The 24,576-nt window shown below is 42.1% G+C and overlaps 1 protein-coding gene across 1 annotated transcript in view; it reads right to left on the bottom strand.

The window, feature by feature from the left end:
• KLHL1 (kelch like family member 1) overlaps window positions 1-24,576 on the bottom strand; it is a 244,326-nt gene that overhangs the window by 154,450 nt on the left and 65,300 nt on the right. Inside the window, exons 4-5 of the mRNA XM_048494120.1 lie at window positions 22,555-22,691; window positions 10,230-10,426 (exon numbers count right to left, since the gene is read on the bottom strand). Of these exons, the coding sequence (XP_048350077.1) occupies window positions 10,230-10,426; window positions 22,555-22,691 (334 nt within the window). The remainder of the gene's footprint in view (window positions 1-10,229; window positions 10,427-22,554; window positions 22,692-24,576) is intronic.

The following is a 24,576-nucleotide window of genomic DNA, read 5'->3' as shown; positions in this document are numbered from 1 at the left end:
CTCTTTATTTTTTTTAAAGGTTCACCAAATTTCAGGAGAAGGGATAAGGGCAGGGGTGGGATTCAGCAGGTTCGCACCACTTCGGCAGAACCGGTTGTTAAAATGGTGCTTGTAAACAACCAGTTGTTAAATTATTTGAATCCCACCACTGGATGACGGGATACACTTTTCCTTCTTAGGGCCAAACTAGATGTCAATTTTTTAAACAAGTCCAGTCTGGGTTCCCTGAAGTCAACCCTCTATCCCTACAATTGCACAGCAACTAAGGTTGCCATGTACACCCTGGTAACGGGCAGGGGATGGGGTGGGAAGACTTAGTAACTGCAAAGAGAGGCTGGCATTGACACTTTGGTGTCACTTTGGCATGTGATGTCATCATGTTGTCAACAATCAGGGGATGCTCTGGTATGAGTGGAAAAAACTCTGTGGTAAAAGCCTTTTTTAACCATAGAGTTTATCCAAAGACAGAGTGTCCCTGTGGCCATCAGCGCCTTGATGACATCACTTCTGGATGTGACATTGACACATTGATGCTGGCCTCACTCTCCAGCTAGTAACTCCCCCTGCTGGCTGGCCGGGCAGTGCTGGGGGGAGGGAGCTTGGAATCCCCTGCCCCTGGAGGGGGAATGGCAACTCTAACAGCAACTGTGAGAACTGTCTGTTTTAAAATAGAAAGAGTCTGATTGAAGTGCGAACAATAGAATTCTCAACATGGAATAACCAATTGGCAGGATAATGCCAGTGCCACTTCTGCTCAGAAAAAGGCACAGAAGGGAAGGCCACAGCCCCTCCTTTCCCCATGGCACAGTTGAGAGTTTAATCAGGCTCTTGTTTGTTTAGAAATTGACAATCCCCACAGATGCTCTTTGAAAACATAATGTCTCATTTGACCCATAATCCCTTCTTGAACAATCCCAAATGTATTGTCTAACATGCAGTTTGCACAGTGTAGAGGGCAGTGTTTCTCACTCATTTGATACTTGGAGCACAGTATTTTCCAGGATGAAAAAGAGCAATGAAAACACATTAAAAATGTACATATATTTTGTTAATAACACCCCCTTCCTAGGCAGACATCCCATTTACATTTGGAGAGCGGCCAGTCCAAATGAAATGAAATATTCCCAGTCAATATTGCTTTCTAGCATTCTCATCTTTCCTTCTCTTTTGGTTGATAAAAATGTGGTTGCTGCTCAGGGTGGGGAAAAGTGAGACCAGCTGATGCCGCCCGGTAAGGGCGGAAGGGGAAGGAGAGCCATGCTTGAAAAGGGCTAGCGTCACTGGAAGAAAGGAGGGGCAAGCCGAGACTTTAAAACAGCTTTCTCTCCTTTGTCCAGCCCAGGCCATGTGCTCGCCAGCTGACGATTTGCCCACCCGCCTCTTCCTAATTTTCTATGTTAATGCATGCTTATTTTGTCATAGCTTAGTTCTTGGTGGTTTGGCTCAGGGTATGGCTCTGGAAGGGCAAGGGGAAGGGAGCTATGGACCTACACCTTCCCCTCGGGAATGGCAACAGCAGCAAGAGGCAACTGCCCTGCCGAACCGGGCCGAAGGGGAACATCTCTGGCCAGGAGCGTCTGCCCGGCAGAGCCCCATAGTAGAATGAAGCTCGGGACGGGGCACCCACCCTGCTGAGCTGTAGCATGTACCCGTATGACCAGATCCAGACCCATGCTTAGCCTCACGCTTCTGCTCAATAAAATGACTATGGCCAATTTATTATCCCAGCAATTGAGTAGTGTGTATTATTGGTAAAGGGCCTCGCACAAAAGAGATTCGCCCTCAAACAGCACTGGTGTCAAGGAACAGAAACCTTTAACATAACCAGGATTATGTTTCCATTCAGGGATGATGCTTCAGAAGTTTCCCCTACAAGTGAACTTTTAACATTTGTATCAAGGGTTCTGGCTGCCTCGGTAATGAATTTTATTCTTTAGAGAATCATCCTTACAAGAAAAATAAAGGATGGGCATTTAAAGAGGGTTCTTGCTGGCTAGATAGGGAGGACCTGAGGCACAGAGGTGCCTTCTGCACATGCAGAATAATGCACTGTCGATTTACTTTTAATGCTCTTTGCAGCTGGATTTTACTGTGCAGAACAGCAAAATCCACTTGCAAATAGTTGTGAAAGTGGATTGAAAGTGCATTATTCTGCATGTGCGGAAGGAGCCACAGTCTGCCTAGTAAATGTCATGATATAATGCCTTCCTATCCTATGGGTCAGTAATGACCTGGAGCTTGCACTGGGAACTACCATTACATCTATCTTTTTCAGTGTTTTAATGTTCACCACGCCAAGATTTAAGTTTAAGATTGCACGGAGGGCCAGGATGATGAAGTGGTTAAGAGCAGTAGACTCTAATCTGGATGAACCAGGTTTGATTCCCTGCTCCTTCACACTGGGTAGATCATGGGCCAGCCATAGTTCTCTCAGAACTCTCTTAGCCCAACCCAGAGTCAGATTAATCTAGTGCAAAGCCTGTAGCACCTGTTATAAAAAGATCTATATTTTTTAAAAAATGCACATAAATATTAAAACTTGAATTATTTATTTGTATAGTAAAGTAATTCATTTTTAAAATTTGCTATATAGCCAAAATGTCTTACACTTCAGCAATAGTACACAACAAGGAGCCAGCACATGCTTGTGTACAGCCCACACCATGTACCATGTACCATGCCGCTCCCCTGACACGTAAACAATAGTGTAACTAGAACATGATAATATAGTGAGATGCCAATTTCACCAGACAGCTTCCACGCATTTATTGCAGAACTCTCAAAAATGTGGGGTCTATTGCAGATGCTACTTTTGCCAGTAGGTTAATCTGGCACTGGCCCCACATACTTCACAAGATGCCTGTCGTGTGGGCAAAGGGAGGTGATTCTAAACTGCTTTGAGAATTGAAACAGCTTTTCGGAGCTCTCTCAGCCCCACCTACCTCAAAGGGTGTTTGTTGTGAGGGGGGAAGGGCAAGGAGATTGTAAGCCCCTTTGAGTCTCCTACAGGAGAGAAAGGGGGATATAAAACCAAACTACTACTACTACTACTACTACTACTACTACTACTACTACTACTACTACTACTACTACTACTACTACTACTACTACTCCTGCTGCTTCCTCCTCCTCCTCCTCTTCTTCTTCTTCTTCTTCTTCTTCTTCTTCTTCTTCTTCTTCTTCTTCTTCTTCTTCTTCCAGTACAGAAAACCAAGGTATAAAACCCCAGCTCTTCTTCCTCTTTCTTTTCTTTCATACTACCACCTCTTCCTTTACCACCTGTATAGTGAGTTTGCTAAAAATTATTCAACACGGTGGCTGACAACTTGCAACAGCCTCACAAGATCTCATTTGTTGGTAGCTATGGGGGATTTTTAACTCCCCTCATAACTTTTTAAGTTTATTTGGATTTTTCGGCAAACCTGTGCCTTGTCGAAAAACCCTTCCGATCTGTATATAGCCTTATTGTGCACTTCTTGAAATCTACACCGAGTCCGCTGTTCAGATTTAGATACACTGATGCCTAGAAACCACATGTACAATGGATACCCACATTGTATTCAATGAATGTCACCAAATGTCACCAAATATTGTAGCAAGGAGGCTCAAAAGAGGCTTCTTCTACCAGGGAAAATATGCTGCCTCTGCCTCAGAAAGGACTCACCAATGTACATCTCCCTGCTAGAAAACTGTAAAACCTTCAAGAAAAATTTCTCTCCTTTCTTATGAAGCCTCACTCAGACCCACCTATGAATAAGTCTTCTTGCCTGGTTGGGCTGCACATGCTCGGCTTTTTATGTCCCAAACTGCAGGCTTACTCAATTACTACTCTGCTCTACTTTCCTAGGCTGTGCTGCCTTTTACAATGCATTCATTCTTTTTGGTACTACGACTACTGAATTATTTAGCACCAAATGTGTCTGCTAGGTCCCAGTTCCTGCAAGGTTTGTTTGTCAGACCTGATGTGTAATTCAAACTTCCCTGTTGCTGATTTTTTTAAAAAAAAAGCATTAACTCCATGGTGTGCATAAATCCTGTGCATAAATCCTGTGCTATCTATCAGCTTACTAATCCAGGATGTCCGATTTTATGAAATAGTTCAGAATGTCTTCCTTACATTGCTGATACAGGTTAGTCACACCAATGTTTATGAAAGGATGTAATGTGAAGGTACTTGTACTAGTCCTGTTCTTATCCTTCCAGGTACCTGGCATCCTCTCACCTTCCAGTCTTTTTTTTCTTTTTTTGGAAGAAAAGGGAATATTTATTGGTTGATTTCACAGCTGCCAGTTCTTTAGCTGGTTGTTGGCAATTACAATTCAAGCCTCATCCAGAGGCCTAGGAAGCTGTAATGTATTGACATAGGTCGATTCCCCACTTCAAAACTGAAATTAGATTCAAACCTGTTTTGTATGATTCGGGAACTTTTGAGCAAGGATTCATGCTTCCCACTGCAGCATGTGGCCCCCAAACAACCCCTTCTCCAGGCAACGCAGCAGCCAGGCAACATTCCCCATTGCTTGTGGATTTGTCGCCCGAGCCTCTCTGGGGCTTCCCTGATTGGCTGCTGCGTTGTGCTGGGGTGGGAATTTTATTTTGGTCCTCCTGGGGATGGCTGTTCCCGAGAGCTGCCAGCCAGAACAGCCTCCACTTGGCCAGGCTCCTTGTTGACAAGGCTGCTGTGCGGAGACTGGAACGGGGCTCTCTCCTCCTCTCCCCTTCTCCGGGGTTTACATAAATAAATAAATTTATGGCTCCCATCCACTTGGCACATGCCATTTCAATCACAGCCCCCTCATATTCACGTCTACACGACACTTAGCATTGCTTTTGTATTGAAATTTATTTCAAACCGGCCCCACATTGGCTCATATACACATGGATCTCAGCTACGAGAATGAAAAAAAGGGCTGCACATGCCCTGATTGGATGGGAGGCACCACGTCACTCGCAAGGGCAGGTAGTTCGAATGCGGAATCACCCCCCCCCCCCAAGCTTCCCCACCACTCCTTGTTCGGTGCATGTTTTTCAAAAGGTCCACTTTCTTCCAGGTTCTGAAAAGATGTGCGCTGAGGGGGGGAATGGCAGAAACAGGGTGAATGTGCATTCGGCGCTGGTGTAGTGGGGAGTTTTGCAGGAAACCTGGATATTTGGAGCGCTGAGCATGCATTTAATGTTGAGTGGGGAATTCGCCATAGTATTCAGGCAGATCCCAGTAGAGCTGCCTTTTGAATCTGGCAGATGTTAATTTTGTCAATTTGAAGATGTCTCAAGTGCCACCCTAGTGTCTTTGAAATGGCAGTCTAGTCATTCCCAACTTATGGCAACCTTATGAGTTAATGATCTCTCAAATCTGCTGTTGTTAACAGCCTTGCTCTGGTTTTGCAAACAAAGAAAAACCATTTCAATATGGCTTCCTTGATGGAGCCAATCTTTCTCATGTTGGGTTTTTCTCTTTCCAGTGAAAGGATATTTCAGAAGTGAACTTGTCAGAAGATCTCACTTACTAGAGTTTTATCACAGATTTGCCTTGGAGTCTGAGTGAGAAAAAGGGGATGGGGTAAGATTAGAGTTCGCTCTGCACAGCACAAAAAATACACCTGTGGGACATCTTAAAAAGAGAAGACTGCCTCTTTTTACTCTGCGTGCCCAAACTAAGACATCTGGGGGGCATCTAAAAAGAGGCAGCTTCTGATCTCCTTTCTAGACAGCAAAGGTGTCAGAGGGGAAAAGAGACTGTTTCCTGCCTGACGGATTTGCTCTCTGGTCAGTTTCACCCTCAGCTTGCACCCAACATTCTGGGTGCAGCTAAAGAGATTCTCCTTGTTGCCATTTGCTGAAGGTTGCCCTGGGATGTTTGCTCTGCAGACTCCGATCCTGGGCACCTTTTCAATCCAAAATGTACTCAGCTGGTTCTGCCAATTCCAACAATATATAGTTTTCTTATTTTTTTATTATTATTTTGGAGGAATTATCTTCAAAGATAAGCAGAAACACATAAGAGAATCTTAGCTGCTTGGAGGACTCCCATTTAAAACCATTGGAACCACAGAGCATAGATCTACCATCCATTGAGAAGCATGGAGGATAAGAGCAAGGAGAAAACACCTGAAGGGGAGGTTAGGGGGTTTCAGAAGGGTCTGGTGTCCGGTGGAGTGAAGAAATAAAGACCTTTTCAACATGATTGCCTGACCAAGGGAAGCTGGCTCAAAAAAAAATTTAAAATAGCAGTAAAAATGTTTGGGAAAACAACAGAGGAAAAAGGAAGGCAAACATTTCCAGAACCACCCAGAGGAAGAAACATGTGGAATTCAAATTAAAATTGGAGGTGGGGGGGAATACACAGTAAACAACTGGTTTGGAGAAGACCTGTATTTTGTGCCAGATAACAGTAATCATCTACATTGAGTGAACTGTGGTGTCCTTTGTAATTCTTCTTTACACAAACCATCTAATTTTCTTGCCTTATGTTCTCCAGCGCAGACAGTTTCTCCGGCAATCTAATACCAAGACTTCATCGTGCTGTTTTTCCAAAGATGATTCAAACCATCGAACTGAAACGTTAAAATGCCCAGAACACACTGTGCAATTTCCACACTGCTCAGCTTACAGCTTTCTCGATGCACGTATCAAAATATTTATCCTGGGAGATCTGTATTTGTCTGCAGATAATATTGTCTAAGTAGCCAACCAACAACACAGCTTGCTCTAATGGAAAACTGGCTCGGCAATCACAGCAGCTGCAATTAAGGCTCTTTTTATGACTACAGTAATAATTTCAGTCTAGACCAGAAGGACCTGTTTTACTCTCTAGACATGAGATGTTCCAGTCGGTGCCTCAGCTAAAGCTCATGCTCTGAACAATGCTAATTCTGTCAAACCACAGAGAAAGTAAGTGGGCACAAGAAGGTGTGGTATCTTAGGTCATTTCTGCACAGTCAATTACAGTGTTGTGCCATTGGTGTTGACGATGCTGCCGCAACAGAGTGTTTGCATAGGTGGGCGCTCCATAGACAGGCAGTGCATTGGCTGAACCCTAGGGATTCGCAAGACTGTGCTTTGCAAACAGCATTCTTTCCCCCCCAGAATAGACGTCACGGGCATTTGGCACCAGGATTGGCCACTGTGGGCCGCCATTGTGGGGGGGCAGGCTCTGTGGCATTGATTCCTGGAGGGTGTTTCGCACGATGGCAACTACAAAGCGCCGTTGTTGAAAAGACACACGTTGTTGAAAAGACTTTCGAAGAAACTGTTGTGGGCCCACTGGAGTGTTGCCACATCCCTGCAGCATCATTTCTGCAGCATTGACTGTGCAAACTCCCCATCTATAATGCTGTTTTTACCGTCCTTTTGCCGGCTTCTTTGGCCCATGCGGAAACGGCCTTAGTGTGTGTATTTAACAACAGCAGCTGTGGTGAGGGAGGGGAACCTCAGCAGCCACTTCAGGAGCCATTCCGGTTTCACAGCTGTGAGTGGAGATACGGGACCTGCAGTGAACAGCAGTAGGAGTAGAAGAAGGCTAAGAAGGGGAAAAGATTCCCCCATGAGTACTGAGGGTTCCAACTTGTCTACACCTATATCTAACGTTTTATTATACTGAATACGAAACAAGCCTGGGGGGGGGGGTTGAAATTGAAGGATTTGCATAGTGTTTTTATCCCTGATGCTTTAAAAAATATATCATGAAAAGACAAGACTCATTGGAAAAGATAATAACACTAGGAAAAGTTGAAAGCAGTAGGAAAACAGGAAGACCTAACATGAGATAGATTAACGCCGTCAAAGAAGCCACAGCCTTCCGTTTGTATGACCTGAGCAAAGCTGTTAATGATAGAATGTTTTGGAGGTCATTCATTCAAAGGGTAACCATTAGTTGGAAGTGACTTGATGGCACATAACACACACACACACACACACACACACGCATATCCCAAAGGCACTTGGTAATGATTTGAGATTGGAATCACCATAAGTCCATTTGGACTAAGTCTACCCATAGACACACTGAGTAGCCGTCAACTTGTAATGAGACAGAACAGAAATTCTTGACTACAAGGAACTTCACCTAACAGAGCTAAATGGGATTTACTGTTATAACCCTTCTGCCATCCAATCTCTGGTCACCCAACTTCCCTCTCCTACATTTTCTAATACTTTGGTCAAATGCTGGTGACCTGCGAGCTATTATTGTTTACTGTAGATGAGCTAGCAAGTTGCTGTTTTCAAGGCTGTGCTAAAGGGTCCACAAATACCCTACCCTATGAAGGCAGAAAGATGGGGTATACATTGGGCTACAGAATGGGAAAGTCACCATCTATACTTATAATGTCTATCTCTGTTGATTGTATATGTTGCTATGATTATTGTTGCCTTATAGCTTATGATGTTATAATTATTGATGTTCTTGTTATTTATAATGCTATGTTTATAATGTTGTGTTTATTGATCCTATGTTTATTGATGTTTTGTTGCTTGATATTATGATTACTGATGTTTGCTATTATGCTGTTATTGTTCACCACCCTGAGCCCTTCGGGGGAGGGTGGTATGCAAATCAAATAATACAATACAATACACTGCATGTGATATGTCTAATTACAATTGTCTAAGTTCAAAGTAGCCATGTTTGCTTCATTCATTCATTTAGATAATTTTTAGCCCACTCTCTAAATTACTCTCAATGGATTCTAACACACAAAGGTTGAAATCAAGTTTGCAGAGCCAGCTAATAACAAGCTAACACTGAAACACCAAGTAATTGACTATTAGAGTATATGTCCTCAGCTGAAAGTGTTCCCATAATAAACTATTTTACAAGGCTTCTGAAAGGCTGGGATGGATGGGCTTTGTGACATCAGACATGTAAAGTCCACAAAGGACTTTAAAGGTAACCACCACCACCACTATGGGTAAAGCCTAGAACCCTTCTGGTAACCAATGCAACTAGATGCAATTGTGGTGGAGAAAAAAGCCTTCTTTGATATGAACACCACCACTGCACAAGGGTTCAATAGCTAGCCTCTCAGTGAGTTAACAATCCAAAAAGCACCTGTGTGGCTAATGGTATTAAAGTACCAATTAAACAATTATAAACTGCTGCCATGCTGGACTTTGTTTGGTTAGGTAAGAAGAGATGGGACTGGAAGCATGCTGTAGCCATCATGTTGGACTTATGCCACCCAAAAACTCATGGAAGACTTTTGGGCAGCTGGGCAGGGTATTTTTTTTAAACTTTTTCTGCCTCCCCACACCACCTGAAAGTCCTTTGGAGGTGGCAGAGCTGTGTAGCAGCAGCACTGTCCCTAGCCACCTGGGGCTACTGGATTAGACTGTTAACCAATCCCATGACTAAAATCTAGCCAATAACTGTGGCTTGTGAATTTAGCAAGGTGTAACTCTAGACAAGTTCAGGCTTTTCCTAGCCAGGCAAAATGAAATCTGAGGTTTGAAGATTTTCAATATGAATACATGAAACTCCCTTATACCAAGTTAGATTTTACTTTATCGAGGCCACTGCTGTCTACTCTGATGGGCGATAGTTCTCCAGAACCTCAGTTAAGGATCTTTCTGATCACCTGCAACCTGGTCCTTTGAAGTAGAGATGCTGGGGCCTTCTTCAAGCTGGGACCTTCTTCAAGCTGGAAATCTACCACTGGCATAACCCTTCCTATTACTATTTAAAAAAACTCAACACAGGATAAAATTGAGGAGACTTTTCTAAATGCTGCCACCAATTTACAGACAAAACACTGAATTGAATTCAACAGATTCCCTATTTCTATGTAGAATAGGGTCATTCAGATAACAATATATTACATAAGCAATCCTATTGTGGATGCTATATTTTGTCAGGTTCATGCAATACCCTCTTGTCAAAATACCTTCTTGATAAGAGTATCTGGAGGCAACACAAAATCATGAGAAAAACATTTTAACAATAGCAAATCAGGCTGGGACACCGACCACGTATGTCATCTGAGGATTTCCATTCTAGTATGACTAGGGTGGGGCCAGGAGACTTCCCAGAATTACAGCTGATATCTAGACAACAGAGAGAAAATGGCAGCTGGAGAAAATGATAGCTGTGAAGGCACTATGTCCAGCTGAGGCCCCTCTGCTCTTCAAACCATTTTCTCAGGCTCCACCCCACTATAGTTCTCCAGGAATTTCCCCACCCATACTTGGAAACCCAAAAGTATGAGGATAAAGGGATGCTGGATCCATCTTACCATGGTGTAGCTGTGGGCCACCTTCATAAGTTCTGTGCAGCCTTGAGCATCGGCAAACGCTCGAATTCCCAAAGAGTTCGAGGGGTGTAAAAGCTTCATGAGGAAATGGCAACACACTTCAACTACTTGAGGGAGCTGAAGGAGACAAGCAGCTGCCAAGAGGTTCTCAATGGTGTCTTCTTTAAGTTCCAAGCAACCTGTGGAAGTGATGGAGACACACATGCAAATTGTGCTTCTTTCCATGGGTTTGCACACCTTAAAACAAAAACAGCACCTAATGAGATTTAGGGAAATCTTCCACCATTTTGATAGGTTAAAAAATTTAACGTACTCATTTGGCAGACTCTAAGCAGATCTCACTAGGAAAGGTTTGGGAAATTCCCCTCCCCCATCCCTGCATTTCCCAATTACATTTTCAGATTACTCTTCTTTCATTACACATCAGTCCTTTAAAAGAGTGGCATCGCACAGCCAACCCACTATAATATTGCAGAATTTGGCATACGATATTCACCAAAAGTACACTGGACTGTGCTATGAAACAAACTGAATGTTTGAGGTCTATTTATGCAATATCTATATTTTGCTTTTTGCTTTTTCTGTAGGGAATGCTAGGCTGCATAGTGCCTTTGTGTGGGCACACAGATTAAAAATTAAATGAATTGAAGATATAAACACACCCTTACTGAAACCGTTTATAGCTGTCAAGCCCCAGATTTATGAACCAATGCAGACTCGATAACTGGACATCAGGAGGGATAGGAAAGTGTCAACTTATACGATAAAAGCCATTGAGAAAAGAACAGGTTGGATTGAAATGTATTTATATGAACTAATAAAAAGTTTATTTCACTTATTAAAATAACTAGTGATGTAGTCTAATTAGATATTGCTAGAGACCAGAACATGAGCTCTGGTTTTGGAAAACCTCACCTCATTACGTATTGTTTCCAGACACTTCCAAATTTGGGGTCCAGCTCATAACAGGACATGAACACATACACACAAGGGTTGCCAAGTATGGTTGTTTATGCACTTGTGGTCTGCTTTGCAGTGAGTGTACATTCCCTTTGGGTCAGATTATTGGTTGCACACATGGTTTTCCCCCTTCTGAACTCACTGCAGCACTGTGCTGCAGAGCAGAGAAATCCTACAGCTTCCAAAACCTCTTAAAGTGTGACTTTTCCTTTCTCTTCAATGAGAAAGCTAAGATATTTTGTGTATGTTCAGCTTCTGTCAGCTTCGCTTGCCTCTCACACTGCCTTCTCCCACCTGCCGAACCGCAGTTCCTCCTACTCTTGGCTAGCAGAGCAGCCCAAAGGGTTTTCTTTTCTTTTCCTTTTTTCAAAGAGAGAGGAGGGGGGGAAGCAGGAAGCAACAAGAGAAATGACAGTAAAAAATGGCTGCTGGCTTCGTTGGGAAAGCTTCACAATGGGAGTCTCCAGTTAGCACTGCAAACTGTGGGAAAACCCACTGTTAAGAAAAAAGCTGCAGGGTAAGCCCTGCATGCATAATAGGCCTACATCTTGGGAAATTCCTGCAGATTTGCAGTTGGAGCCTTGGGATGGCAGAATTTGGGTAACAGAGGAAGCTCGGCAGGGATGTGATGCTAATGGAGTTTGTTTTCTGAAGCTGTCATTTCCTTTGGGGAAACTGATTTCTGCAGTCTGGGCAATCAGCTGTAATCAGCTGTAATTCTGGGAGAATTTCTGGCCCTGTGTGGAGGCTGGAAGCTCTAACAAATGCATACACAAGTCTTCAGTTATAAAGGGGAGCAGTTAATCAAATGTTTCTACAGAACTGAACAAAATGCACAGATTTCCTTGTTCAGCAGAAAACAAAACAAATATGTGGAGATCCAAATAGCAGAAATGTTCAAGATGCATTTAAGGTGTTACACTGTATAAAGAGAGATTGTGGCAGCCTTTTCTTGCCTTTGTTTTATGAACTGTTGGAGAGATATTTAGTTAACTGTTGCCTGTTATCTTCACCATAGGAGCCCTTTGGTACAGAATGACAAACTTTTAAATTTATGAATAATATGAAAGTACATTTTCCATTTATCTTGGAATTCATGATGTGTTTTTAATTGACCAAGCTTGCTAGTTCAGCCATTGTTGAATACTCTCTTGATTTCTTTTCCCAATTTTCTAGGCTAGGGCACCCCTTCATCTTCCAATTTGTTGCAAGTGCCTCTCTAGCTGCTATCATCAAATATCAAAATAGTTCTTCAGAGTTTCTTGTAAGATCCTTCAGTGATATGCCTAATATCATAGTCCTGGCCTCCACAGCAATTTGTTTTATTTCTGCATGTATCTCCAGTATTTTTCACTTTTTTTACATGTCCACCATATATGTCAAAAGTACCATCGACTTTTTTGCATTTCCAGTGTTTCCCTTTATAACTCTTGCTCATTTTCTCAATGGCTTTCAAAGTAAGGTACCAAAAGTAGTACATATTGTACCAATTTTCTCCCGAGATCTGGCAAGCAATGAATTTTATTCCCATTATTGGAAAGGAATCTCTTTTAAATTCCACACCCATTTACAATACACGTTTTTACTTGTTTTATTTCTGTATCATATATATGTAGAATTATATATCTATATAGTAATAAATGTTCCTTGTGCTGCAAAATGTCTGTTTCAATTCTGTCAATTATGCTAGTTTTTTCTCCTGTTTCAGCTGATCTCCCTTCTTAGTCTTGAAATTAACGAAAAATATAGTAACTATTGAATCATCACTACCATTTGTTATGGAAATAGATTATATGAAAATCATTTCCCATGAAAGATGCAGCAAAAGTGAACCCAACTCCAGCAACTAGTAGGTTCGTCTTGATCCCTGTCCATTTGGTTGATAATGAATGAATTAGGAAATGGAGTGTTAGCTACAGGTGAGCAGTTCTTTTGCAGAACCCAGAGATGGAGAGAAAATATACAAATGGCTGGAATCATGAGGGGGAAACTGAATACAAAGATATCGTATCTGGAAGGCATGAGACAGATATGAAATGGAAATGCCTTCATTTTGCGCTTCCATCAGTCTCCCCCTAAAACATCAAGACAACAGACATCAGCAGCCTTGATAGGTAATTACACATTCTGCTCAGACCAACTCTTGAAATAGTTGCCTACAAGTATCCTTCGGCTATAATTGGCCATCTTGCTTTCACACAAGTGCTCTGTCAAACTATAGCATGCATGGGTTGGAAAATCAGAGTACACTGCATCAGACTGTCAATATTTTCTGCTATTAAAATGGCAAAGAAAAAAAAAGACGGAATAAGAGATGGCACCTAACCTCTTCCTATTCACCATTCAGGAAATCTCTATTTGTGCAGCATTTTTGAAAGCATCAGTTCATTATCCAGGAAATCAAGAGCATAGCCCCAACTCTGCACAACGCTTGTGAATTTTACATCCATGTGCACTCAAATGACACTTATTTGTGTCTTTATTTATTCATTCGTTTGTTCAACATTTGTATCCCACTGTTCCTCTTGATTCAAAATGGTTTATAATAACACCTAAAATATCCCCAGATAAAACCAAAGATAAAATAGCAAATTCCAAACCTCTCCCAACTTGGCCCCTTTAAAGATGTTATTCAACATTCCTCAAAAAACTCAAGGAAACTGGCTGACTTTGCAGCCTCCTTAGTGAAGTCAGCTTACAAATGAGCAGTCCTCCTTCCTCCTTCCTCAATGACTTCAAATTTGAAGGTCTGGGTTGGTTTTAAAGTTTTATGCTGTTTTTATTGTTGAACTGTACACCGCCCAGAACCCTCTGGGGGTGGACAGTTTATTAAATCTAATATATAAATAAATACATATAAATGTATGTCCACAATCCACAGCGAGACAACTTTACCAGAAGACCAAAAAAAGTGAAAAAAGGGAATATTCTGTACCTTTAAGGCTCAAGTGCTGTGAGACACAGATGTTCACAATCACCTAACCTGGGTTTGACTAGCCCCTTGTATATTTCATACTTATCTTATATCCAATGTATACAGAGTTTTTTGTTTGAGTTATATCATTGCAAGGGCATAACAATTATTGCTGGAGTAAAAATGTTATTGTGAAGTGATACCTATGCATTTGTTAAGCATTATTTAAGGGAACTGTTTCACAGTACTTGAGCCTTAAGGGTACAGATTTTTTTTAATAACTTTCAGGTGTACCTACCTTTCTTTCCTTATGGAGCCTCCAGTTGGTAGCTGGAAATCTCCCACCAGTGCAGCTGATTTGCAGGTGAAGAGATCAGTTCACCTGGAGAAAATGGCCGCTTTGGAGAGTGGACTCTATGGCATTATGCCCAACCAAAGTCCCTCCCCTCACCAAGCCCTGCTCTTCTCAGGTTCCACCTTCCAAATCTCCAAGTATTTCCCAGCCCAGAGCTGGCAACCATACCAGTTATAGTGGCCTGTTTTTCTTCCTATTAACATACCAGGCCTGCTTACCCAGAGGCTTTCTGGGTTGGCCAATTAAACAGGCAACCCACCACAAAACTATAGTAGAAGGAAACAAAGGGAGAAAAAGGTGGAACAGATGGGATCAACATGACTTCAGTTCACTCATTGTTTCTCCGCCTCCATTCCTTCCAGACAATCTGGAAAAAAAATAGGCTGCTCATTTTCCCTTATATCTCTTCAACAAAAAGGGCTAGATGCTAGCTTTTAACAAAATATAAATCAGAAATTCAATGGCAAAATATAGGCTTGCTAGCTGCAGGCTGGGAAATCCCTAGAGATTTTAGGGTGGAGCCTGGGAAGGACAATGGAATGGGCCTCAGCAGGGTATGATTCCATAAATTCTACCATCCAAAGCATCCATTTTTTGCAGGGAAACTGATCTCCGTCATCTGGAGATCAGTTGTAATTCCAGAAGATCTCCAGGTCTCATATATATATATATATGATATTATATATATATTTGGGGGGGGGGGGGATGGAACCTGCAAATCCCCCTGTGATACATATGCATCTACTTTAACTTTATATCCTGTTGGTACTATGCAACCAGATACAAGTTCTATCAAGTCTAACCAAAAGATGAAACCTAAGACTATCATTCTGTAAGACTTTTATCACAATCAATAAACGTTTACAACAAAAGCATAAAACGAATGTTCAGCAGACCTTTATAGTATATATATTAAAGCTCCATTACTAGCAAATTTTGTAGCTATTGATTGTGCAAAAAAAGTTACATCTTTATGATGTACTCCCATCATGAATACCAATGTTATTCATCTGTGTCACCTTGATAAGAGCAGAATATAAATGGCACTAATAATGCAATCCTGTAGAGAGTTTTTTTAAAAAACTTGGAGCTCAATGAAAGATTAGCTTACACTAGAATAACTGCACTTGACTGTATTGTTAGTATTCTTCTTTGTCATAGTGGACAGGTTTTTAAATGAATAGACTGTACTTATAACATTTACCACTGCCCAATACCCACATGATAAAGTGGTCAAATAATAATCAAAATGGCCTCATTCAGGCAAAGGAGGCAGATAAATGTTAGAACCAAGCCCCAGATTGATTTTAGAAACGGATGACTAGGTATTAAAAAGAAAATCTGTGGTTCTTTCTTCTTCCAAATGAAGTCTTGTGAATTTTCTTTTGTTCAATGTTGTTAATGCTTATTAATTTCAACATGAACTTGACAACTTGCAAGGGGAACTGGGAGATCTGGATTTGTAAAGATTCCTCTAGAGCAAATGACTGTTTTGGAGGATGGATCCTGTTATTATACCTACTCTCTGTATTGCTATAGCCAATGGCTCAAACAATAAATACTTGACTTGAATTATACCTACTGAAACTCCTCCCCTGCTTCACCTTTCCCCAAATCTCCAGAAATTTCTCACCCTGGAGTTAGCGAACCCTAATTCAACGTAATCTGTGCATTTGACTGACTTTCTATTGGGTAAGGAACCTGCTGATTCCCAGCATACTTTCAGTGTCAGTCTTTTGCCATTCTTCCACATGACTCAGCAACAAAATGGAGTGGTGTAAGAAAAACATCAATAAGATCCTGTTCCTTTGGAGGATCAACATCAGGGCATAGAGCAGTGGTTCTCAACCTGGGAGTGGTTGCCTAAGACTCTCTGCATCAGTGTTCTCCATCTGTAAAATGGATAAATGTTAGGGTTGGGGGACACCACAACATGAGGAACTGTATGAAAGGGTCGCGGCATTAGGAAGGTTGCCTCCTGCAGGGCAAAGCACTCAGAGGCTCATTATGCATGGAACACTTTCCTCAAGGCTCTTCACTCCATGGTGGGGTTGCAGTGGGCTCTTCTCACCTTTCTCCATTTATATTTGAGGAAGTGCCTGCCGCATAGTTTGCATGTCCCCCATTTCCGAGTCACTCCCGGTTGGTCACAAGATTGTGACTTTTAAAAAAAACCCTTTAATTTTTAAAGTTGTTTTATTGAGCACAGTTACTGCGATGGCCCATTAGGGTCAAAGCTGACTGTCAATCTGCCAGAAATGTCTGCAAGGAGTGAATCAGGGAAGGCAGAGAGGAGTGGAGATGATGTAGTCAGGGAAAACATTAGGGTTTGCCCACTTTCTCAGGAACTGTGTGGCTTCCAGGATCTGCTGTGCTATAAGTCTGAGCATGTCTGCAATGAAAACTCTGCCCTGAAGGAAATGTACCTACACAGCAGAGCAAAGCACCAGAGTATAATCAGCCAGAGATTTACTGCCTTTGAATGTGGAGGTTGCCTGTATTCACCATGGCTAGTAGCCACTGATAGACCTATCTTCCATGAATCTGTTTAATCCTCTTTCTGTATTCATAGGAGCAAGATGGCATAAAGATGCTCCAAGATTCTCATAGGCTTTATCATGTTAGGACTTCATGTTTGTAAACTACAATGTAAAAGATTCTAAATCTTTGCTGCCATCTCCAGGTTGGGAAATTCTTGAATTAATCATGGGGAGGGCAAGGTTTTTTTGTGAGGGAAATAAACAGGGCCTGCATACCTATCTCTCCTGGTACATTCCCCAAAGAGTGCATCTGTCTTCAACCAATATCTTCCTGGTGGTCCCTGGTCCTAGAGAATCTCAACCAGAGCCAGGGCCTTTTCAGTTCTGGCTCCAGTTTGGTGGTACACTCTGTCTAGTGAGACCAGGGCCCTTCAGGATCTAATGCAGGTCTGCAGGGCCTGTAAGACAAGAGTTGTTCCACTAGGCCAGAGGGGTAGAGAATGAAAATTGAGCCCAGGGCAAGACCTGCCCAAGCAGAGGTTGCACCATGGCTAGGTGCTTGGCCTATTGTATGCTGCTGAAAGAGCCCCAGGATGAGACATCCTAAGCAAAAAGGAAGCAAGAATCCTTTTGATAAGAATAATACAGTGTATCAGGCAGGCAGATCCATATATCCGTGCACATTTGGGCTGGCAGCTGTCTAGTAATTTAACATGACTTTTGCCCCCATGCAGTTGTTAAAAATTAATGTCTTCATGCAATTTTTGTTGTTTTTAAAGATACACGGGATTACGTTCAACTTCCTTCTTTTTGCGACTGACCATTTAGCTCCTCCAAATACTTGGGAATGTCAACTCAATGCATGGCAGCTGTGAAAAAGGCAAACTCTATGCTGGCGATAATTAGGAAAGGAATTGATAATAAAACTGCAAAGATTTCCATTTCCCTTCTCCAAAGAGTATCCAGTGGTTCTTTCACCAGCACCTGCAAAGTTTCCAATACAAGGGCAAAAATCCCAGGGGGTTGGAGGCAGGTAATTTGGAAGGGGAAATGGCAGGCAGGCAAAAGACTGATTATCCCTTCAATCATTTCCTGCCACTTCTTTCCCAACTAGTGATTCCATTTCCCAAGGAATGTGTTTCTCCCTCCTTTTGAATGGCTCTGATACACTTGTAGTCATTACATTATAACAGGTACCTAGTTCCTTAATACTCATTAGTGTCCTGTGATGGCATAAAAAATGACCTGCGCTCACTGGTGACTTTCACAATAAATGAGGTTTCCACAAATGCGTATGTTACCAACAGAATGTCACACTCTGGACTGAACTGATAAGGTTACAGCTGAAATAGGGTATGCTGTCCTTGTAGGGGAAACTGGAGTCGAAAATTAAATCTTGAAATTGCAAAACATTTCTCAACAAGGAAATGGTAACGCCTCTGTGACCAAGCAGTGCCCTCCACAAAATGAATCAAACGTTGGGATGCAACGAATAAAGTATTGCCGGTTTAGTCTGAACAAAATATATGCATATATATTGTAATGTTGGCGTTAACTGAATTTCTTTCCATCCCATTAAGTGTTTAATTGAATATTAAGATATTTGTTCAAACATTCCCTTGTTATAATGGGATCGCTATATGTTGTTTTATTATGTAAACGCAATACCGAGGTTTCATTACGACGCAAATGAAATTACAGTTTCATTAAGAGTGCCAGTTTGATTCAAATGCTATGTATTATGCACATGTATAAATAACATATTGCTGCAATTTATGCTTCTTTCCCCAAGAATACCAATTACTTAGCCTTCTAAATCAGCAATCTGAGACTGGCTATTTTTAAATATATGTGTGTGTATCTGTGTATACTGTTCTTTGCAGAACTGTTCTTTGCAGTGCTATATAAAAACATTTCTGTGTGTGGATCAAAACATCTAGTTTTTTCCCCACCCTTGCAGGCACTGAAGCATATTGGAAAGGAGGCACACAGCTGACCAGGTTATCTGAATCCAAGGGTTCTCTCCTCTTGCCAGCACGTGGCCAATGATTTAAAAGTTGAAAGTGCTGGTAATCTCTTTGGAGGGGAAATATTTGCTCAAAGGAGCACCTCTGCAGCCAGCTGTTATGTGCAGGAATCCAAAGTCCACATGGAACAGAGAAACAGTGCACCAAACTAGGTTTGCTTCCCTGCAGAATCTCTGTGATCCAGCACATGTGGCCCTCAGCACTGATGACCTGAACAAAACGAAGATCTCCCCTGATGGCTCTCTACTTCAGGGCCATGTTCTTTCTGACAGTTCCTTAGTGAAGATGGGCACAGTGAATGTTTTGTGAGGCCTCTACACATTGGTCTTCAGCCTGAAAATTTTCATTCCCTCTTCTCTGTTGTGCCGCGAACCTCGTGTAGAAGCACAAATGCTCAGGCTGCTTCACCATTGGGAGAATTACCAGTTTTGTTTTGATGGCTGCTGGGAGTATAAAAACAGTTGCAATGGCAACATTGCTTGCATAAGGAGACTTATTCCATGCTGTCCATTCTCTCTTCCCTTCCATGCTACGCCTGCTGGTTCTGGGCTTGGAAATACCTGGAGATTTTGGTGGCAGAGCCTGAAAATAATGGGTTTTGGGGAGGGGAAAGTCCTCAGTAGGGTACAATGCCGTAGAGTCCACCCTTCTAAGCCACTGCCTTTTTCCAGGGGAACTTATTCCTGAAGCCTGGAGCTCAATTGTAATACCAGGAGATCTCTAGACCCACTTGGAATTTCCACCAGTGTGGTGGAAATTTTAGCTGTGGTACTGAAAAAGACCAGTACTGATCTCTGTTGACTGGAGATCGGTGGTAAATCTGGAAGAACACCAGGACTCACAGAAGTAAGTAACCCTACCCCAATTCCCTGACATAAGAACTCATTTTCAATGTTGTGAAGCAACACAACACCAAGACACTTTTGGCCGTACATACAACTCAAAGGCATTTCCTCAACCACTATATTGTTGCTTCCATCATCAAGCAAAGGAGGGGCTGCAACCAAGAAATCAGAGGGAGATTGAGACTGGTAAGGGCAGCCATGAAGGAGCTAGAAAAGATTCCTTAGTGTAAGGATGTGCCACTAGCAACTAAGGTCAAGTTAATTTATGCCATAGTATTCCCCATTGATATATATGGGTGTGAAAGTTGGACTATGAAAAAAGCTGACAGGAAGAAAATAGATTCTTTTGAAATGTAATGTTGGAAGAGAGTGTTATGGATCTAGATCAAATCAAACCTGAATTTCAACTATAGAAGCTAGAATGACTAAACTGAGACTGTTGTACTTGTCACATCATGAGAAGACAAGAGTCACTGGTAAAGACTATAATACTAGGAAAACTCAAAGGCAGTGGGAAAAGAGGAAGGTCCCAGGCAGTGGCGTAGTGCCAAGGGGCCAGGGGGGTGCACAATGCACCAGGCATGCGCTGATGTGGGGACATGGTGGGGGAATGGCAGGGGTGTTCTAGGGGCATGGCATGGCATGGCATGACATGATGGGTGGGTGGGTGGCTGGTCGGGGGCATGGTGAGGCCCCAGGACGCACGCATGCCCCGGGCTCAGTTCCCCCTAGCTCCTGCCCTGGAACCAGGTGAACTGGATTGACTCAATGAAAGCCTTCAGTTGGCAAGACCTGAGCAAGGCTGTTAATGATAGACTGTTTTAGAGGACATTAATTCATTGAAGAAACTTGACAGCACACATGACACACGGCATGAAGAAGCAAGCCATTCAGTACGTTGGACACATTTGGATTGTGTCCTTTCAAATTTCGTTGTGCGTGCACAATGACAATAAAAAAATGCTTAAAATGCTATTAGGTGAAAATTTAGGAAAATTTAAGAAAATTCACATATTAGGAAAACTTCTGAAATACTTTATAGCTTTTAGCATTGATTGTATTAAAAATCTAAACTTAAAAAACCCCAAAACCTTTCAATCTGGGAACAAAGAATCAATTATTCTGAACATGCCCATTAAATGAATGTGAATTTTCCTATTCCTTCCTTCCTTCCTTCCTTCCTTCCTTCCTTCCTTCCTTCCTTCCTTCCTTCCTTCCTTCCTTCCTTCCTTCCTTCCTTCCTTCCTTCCTTCCTTCCTTCCTTCCTTCCTTCCTTCCTTCCTTCCTTCCTTCCTCCCACAAAAAAAATTGGTATTTTTCAGATTTAGGCATAACAGGACACTACTTGATCTTTACCAAGACATACCCTTCCAATAAAAGCATGACAGCATAACATCACTTTGTAAACAGAAGAGGAATTCAAAGCAGTGTATACATAAGGGGGCTTCTGTGGCCTCACAATAAAGCTCACTCCAGATCGACAAGCAGGAGGCAGCTGTCTAATTATACGGGGATTATACAATTATGCAGCCTGCAATTCATTCATAGAGAGCACGTGCCTATTGATCCAATGCTCTCGAATCAAAAGAGTAGCTAACTCAACCACTAAAGGGATCAAGGGCATCATTCTTTTGCACAGCTGTGCATGGCAGGCATCCATAGCTCAGGTGAGTAAACTAGAAAATGCCTTCCCAATAGGAACTCTCCCAGGAATAGCCTATCTAAGCTGTCCGTATTGTAGAATGGAAGTACTTTCCAGGGCCTTTCACGCATTTTCCATTGGAGCCTCCAAGATTATTATTTTTTTACGATTAGGGAGACACACTGAATATACATTTGTGGAGGCAACACAGTTATAGAAGCAGTGTGGAACTACAGATGACAAGATGTATTGAGTATGCATGTATGCTATAGATGTATTATAGATCTATATAATATTATAATTAGCTTATATATGTGTATGCATTGGTATTTGTAGTGCAGGAGAGAGAAAGAGAGGGAGAGAAAGAGAGATCATATATTCCAGTAGTCAAGCAGTAGGTTTTCCCCACAGTTTTTGTTTATGCAGGGGTCTGTTCCACATAGGTCAAATAAGACTTCTTGAGGACCTAAAAAAAGTATCTGGGGAAGGAATTCCACACAGCTTTTTCCCCAAGATGTCCTCCAGATGCCTTATTTCAGCTCCAGGTGTCTTTTTTAAAAAAATGTTTTGAAGTGCACCTTTTTTTCTTAAAGCTCCTGCAAGACGTCCCCTGCCTGGGAGTGTGGAATTCAGAGCTCAGGAGATGTCTGACCATGAAGCTCTCTGGTCAGTTTCCCCCTCAGCTTGCACCTGATATTTTGCGTGCTGCTGAAGGGATTCCCTCTGCATCCATTTGCTGAAGCTTGCCCCATACAGGTATACCACCCATTCCTCCATGGTTCCAATGCTTTTCAATGGGAGTCCTCTAAAAAGCTAGTGGGTGACTGCATATCTTTAAAGATAGCTACTTCAGAAGGAGGAGGAAGAGAAGGAAAACTACATATTGCCAGAATCAGCAGGCCAGTTGAGCACAACTATGTACTTTTGGGGATAAAAAGGCACCAAGGATTGGAGCCTTCAGAGCAAACTTCCTGGGGCAAACCAATTAAAAAGTTTGAATAGCATGATTTATGTTAAAAGAAAGAGCTAATGAACCAGTATTAATGCCATTCATTGGAGAAACTATTTTAATGTACTACAGTACCTGTATATGCGAATTGAACAAGGTCCCACAGTGCACTGGGGTCAATGCCTTCCATTTTGATTTCCTCTTGCTTGGCTTCACAAACATCACTGGTAAACATGGCCGCAAAGTAGTCAGAAACCGAACTAAGAACAAGTCTGTCCAAGGGAAGCAAAAAGAAAGAAACAGAGAGAATCAGGTACACATTCATGAATTACATTTTATATAACTGCTAAACATTCCTGCTTTGAGTTTGCTAATGGTATTCTGTGGTAGCTTTAATCAGTAAAAAAAATAGTGCTTGTTTTATTTCTGATATTGACATGGGACATTTAAGGGACATTTCCCATGCATTTAAAAAAATCAGTAAAAATAACAGAAATAAAAGTCAGCTGTAAATTTTCATATCGCTGACAAAGATCCCATGTTTTGATTTGACATTATTTTTGAAGAACCACAATGGAACCAAACAGAATAAATGGAAGTAATTCAAAGACTGGTGTTACTCTTAGAGCAAAGAGTAAACTTGCATCGCTTGGAAGGTCAGTATGCAAGTCTGCTTAATGGGTCAATGCCCTCAACAGCAGAACTGGCTTTGTGTTCTCACCAACTGAGGGCACAGTTTAGTAGTCCCAGCAGAACAAACTGATGCAGCAATTCACTCGTAACGGCTGGTGGAAAGTGCCATTAAGTCACAGCCATCCTGGTTTTTTGAGACAAGAGACAAATTGGGTTGGTTTGTCATCCTCTACTTCTGTATACCAACCCTTGGTGGTCTCCAATCTAAGTATAAACCAGGTCCAACCCAATTGAACTTCCAAGATCTGAAGAGACTGAGTCAGTCTGCACCTCCAGTTAAGGACTCACAACTAGGTTATCATTTTTAATGGAGCTGCTGTGACAGTGTATATGTTCAATGATGTCCAACACAAATACTGAATGACAAAACACATGTGTGTCTCTTCCACTGTCATCCTCATCCTTCAATAATGGGAAGAAATATGGGACCTTCCACAGTATTGTGAGCTTTAGTAGCATGTTCTTTGTGTTAAACATTACACAGAAAAGAGAGAGAGAGGAAGAAGTGGAACCATATGTGGGAAGTGAAGGGCATTCCGCTGTCTCCAGCCTCAATAACAGAGAGGGACTTATCAGTGAGTCAAATAGCTAGAGGGGTCAAGACACCGAGCACCTTTTCTCTACTGTTCTGACACTATCCCTTTGATGCACAGATTGCTGCTCTCAGGGAATTTCCTTCCTTCCTGCTGCTTCCATTTTTTTCCATGTTTCCATCTTGCACCATGTAGGAAGACATGCAGACAGTATCTCTGTCCCTGCCCCCACTAGTTAGATTAGAATAGAGAATTCTATTAATCATTCCTGGAAACGGAACTGACTTTGGTCAGTTTCCAATGGGCTTTCAGCCCAGAAATACCCTCTACTCCAGCAGTCAACTTACACCACCCAAAAGTGCTGCTTATGTCAGTCTTCCATGTGGGGTTTTTCACATGACTGTGCTGCCTGAATCCCCCTTAGAGGCAGTGTGGGTGCACTGCCATGGCACCATCCCCCGTCACCACTCTACGTGCCCCCAAATGCCCTGGCATGCGAAGTGACTCACTCTGACATTTTTTTCCTCCCACCATCAATTGCCAAATTTTTAAAAAAATCTGGAAAGGACCTGGTAGGGGAGGGGTTAGAAGGATGGCTGTTGCCAAGGAACTGGGGCAGAGAAACTATAGGAATGCCTGATATCTGATGGCCCAATGAGAGTTGTACTATATTGGTTGGTGTGGTGGCAACAGGCCTTGTTTGGAAAATATCCAAGACCTACAAAACTATATACTTTGGGAAATTGCCACCACATGGCAGTGGTCATTAGTTTAGAAAACTTTAAAGGGGGCTTTGAGAAATTTATGGAGAGCTCTATTAAAGGCTACTAGCTATTCTGATGTCATTCTGACAGCCAGCGTGGTATAGTGATTAAGAGCAGGTGGATTCTAATCTGGAGAGCCGGGTTTGATTCTCCACTCCTCCACCTGA

Source organism: Sphaerodactylus townsendi, linkage group LG04 (genome assembly GCF_021028975.2).
Source record: "Sphaerodactylus townsendi isolate TG3544 linkage group LG04, MPM_Stown_v2.3, whole genome shotgun sequence".
Taxonomy (NCBI): Eukaryota; Metazoa; Chordata; class Lepidosauria; order Squamata; family Sphaerodactylidae; genus Sphaerodactylus; species Sphaerodactylus townsendi.
This window is presented reverse-complemented; position numbering and strand designations above follow the sequence as displayed.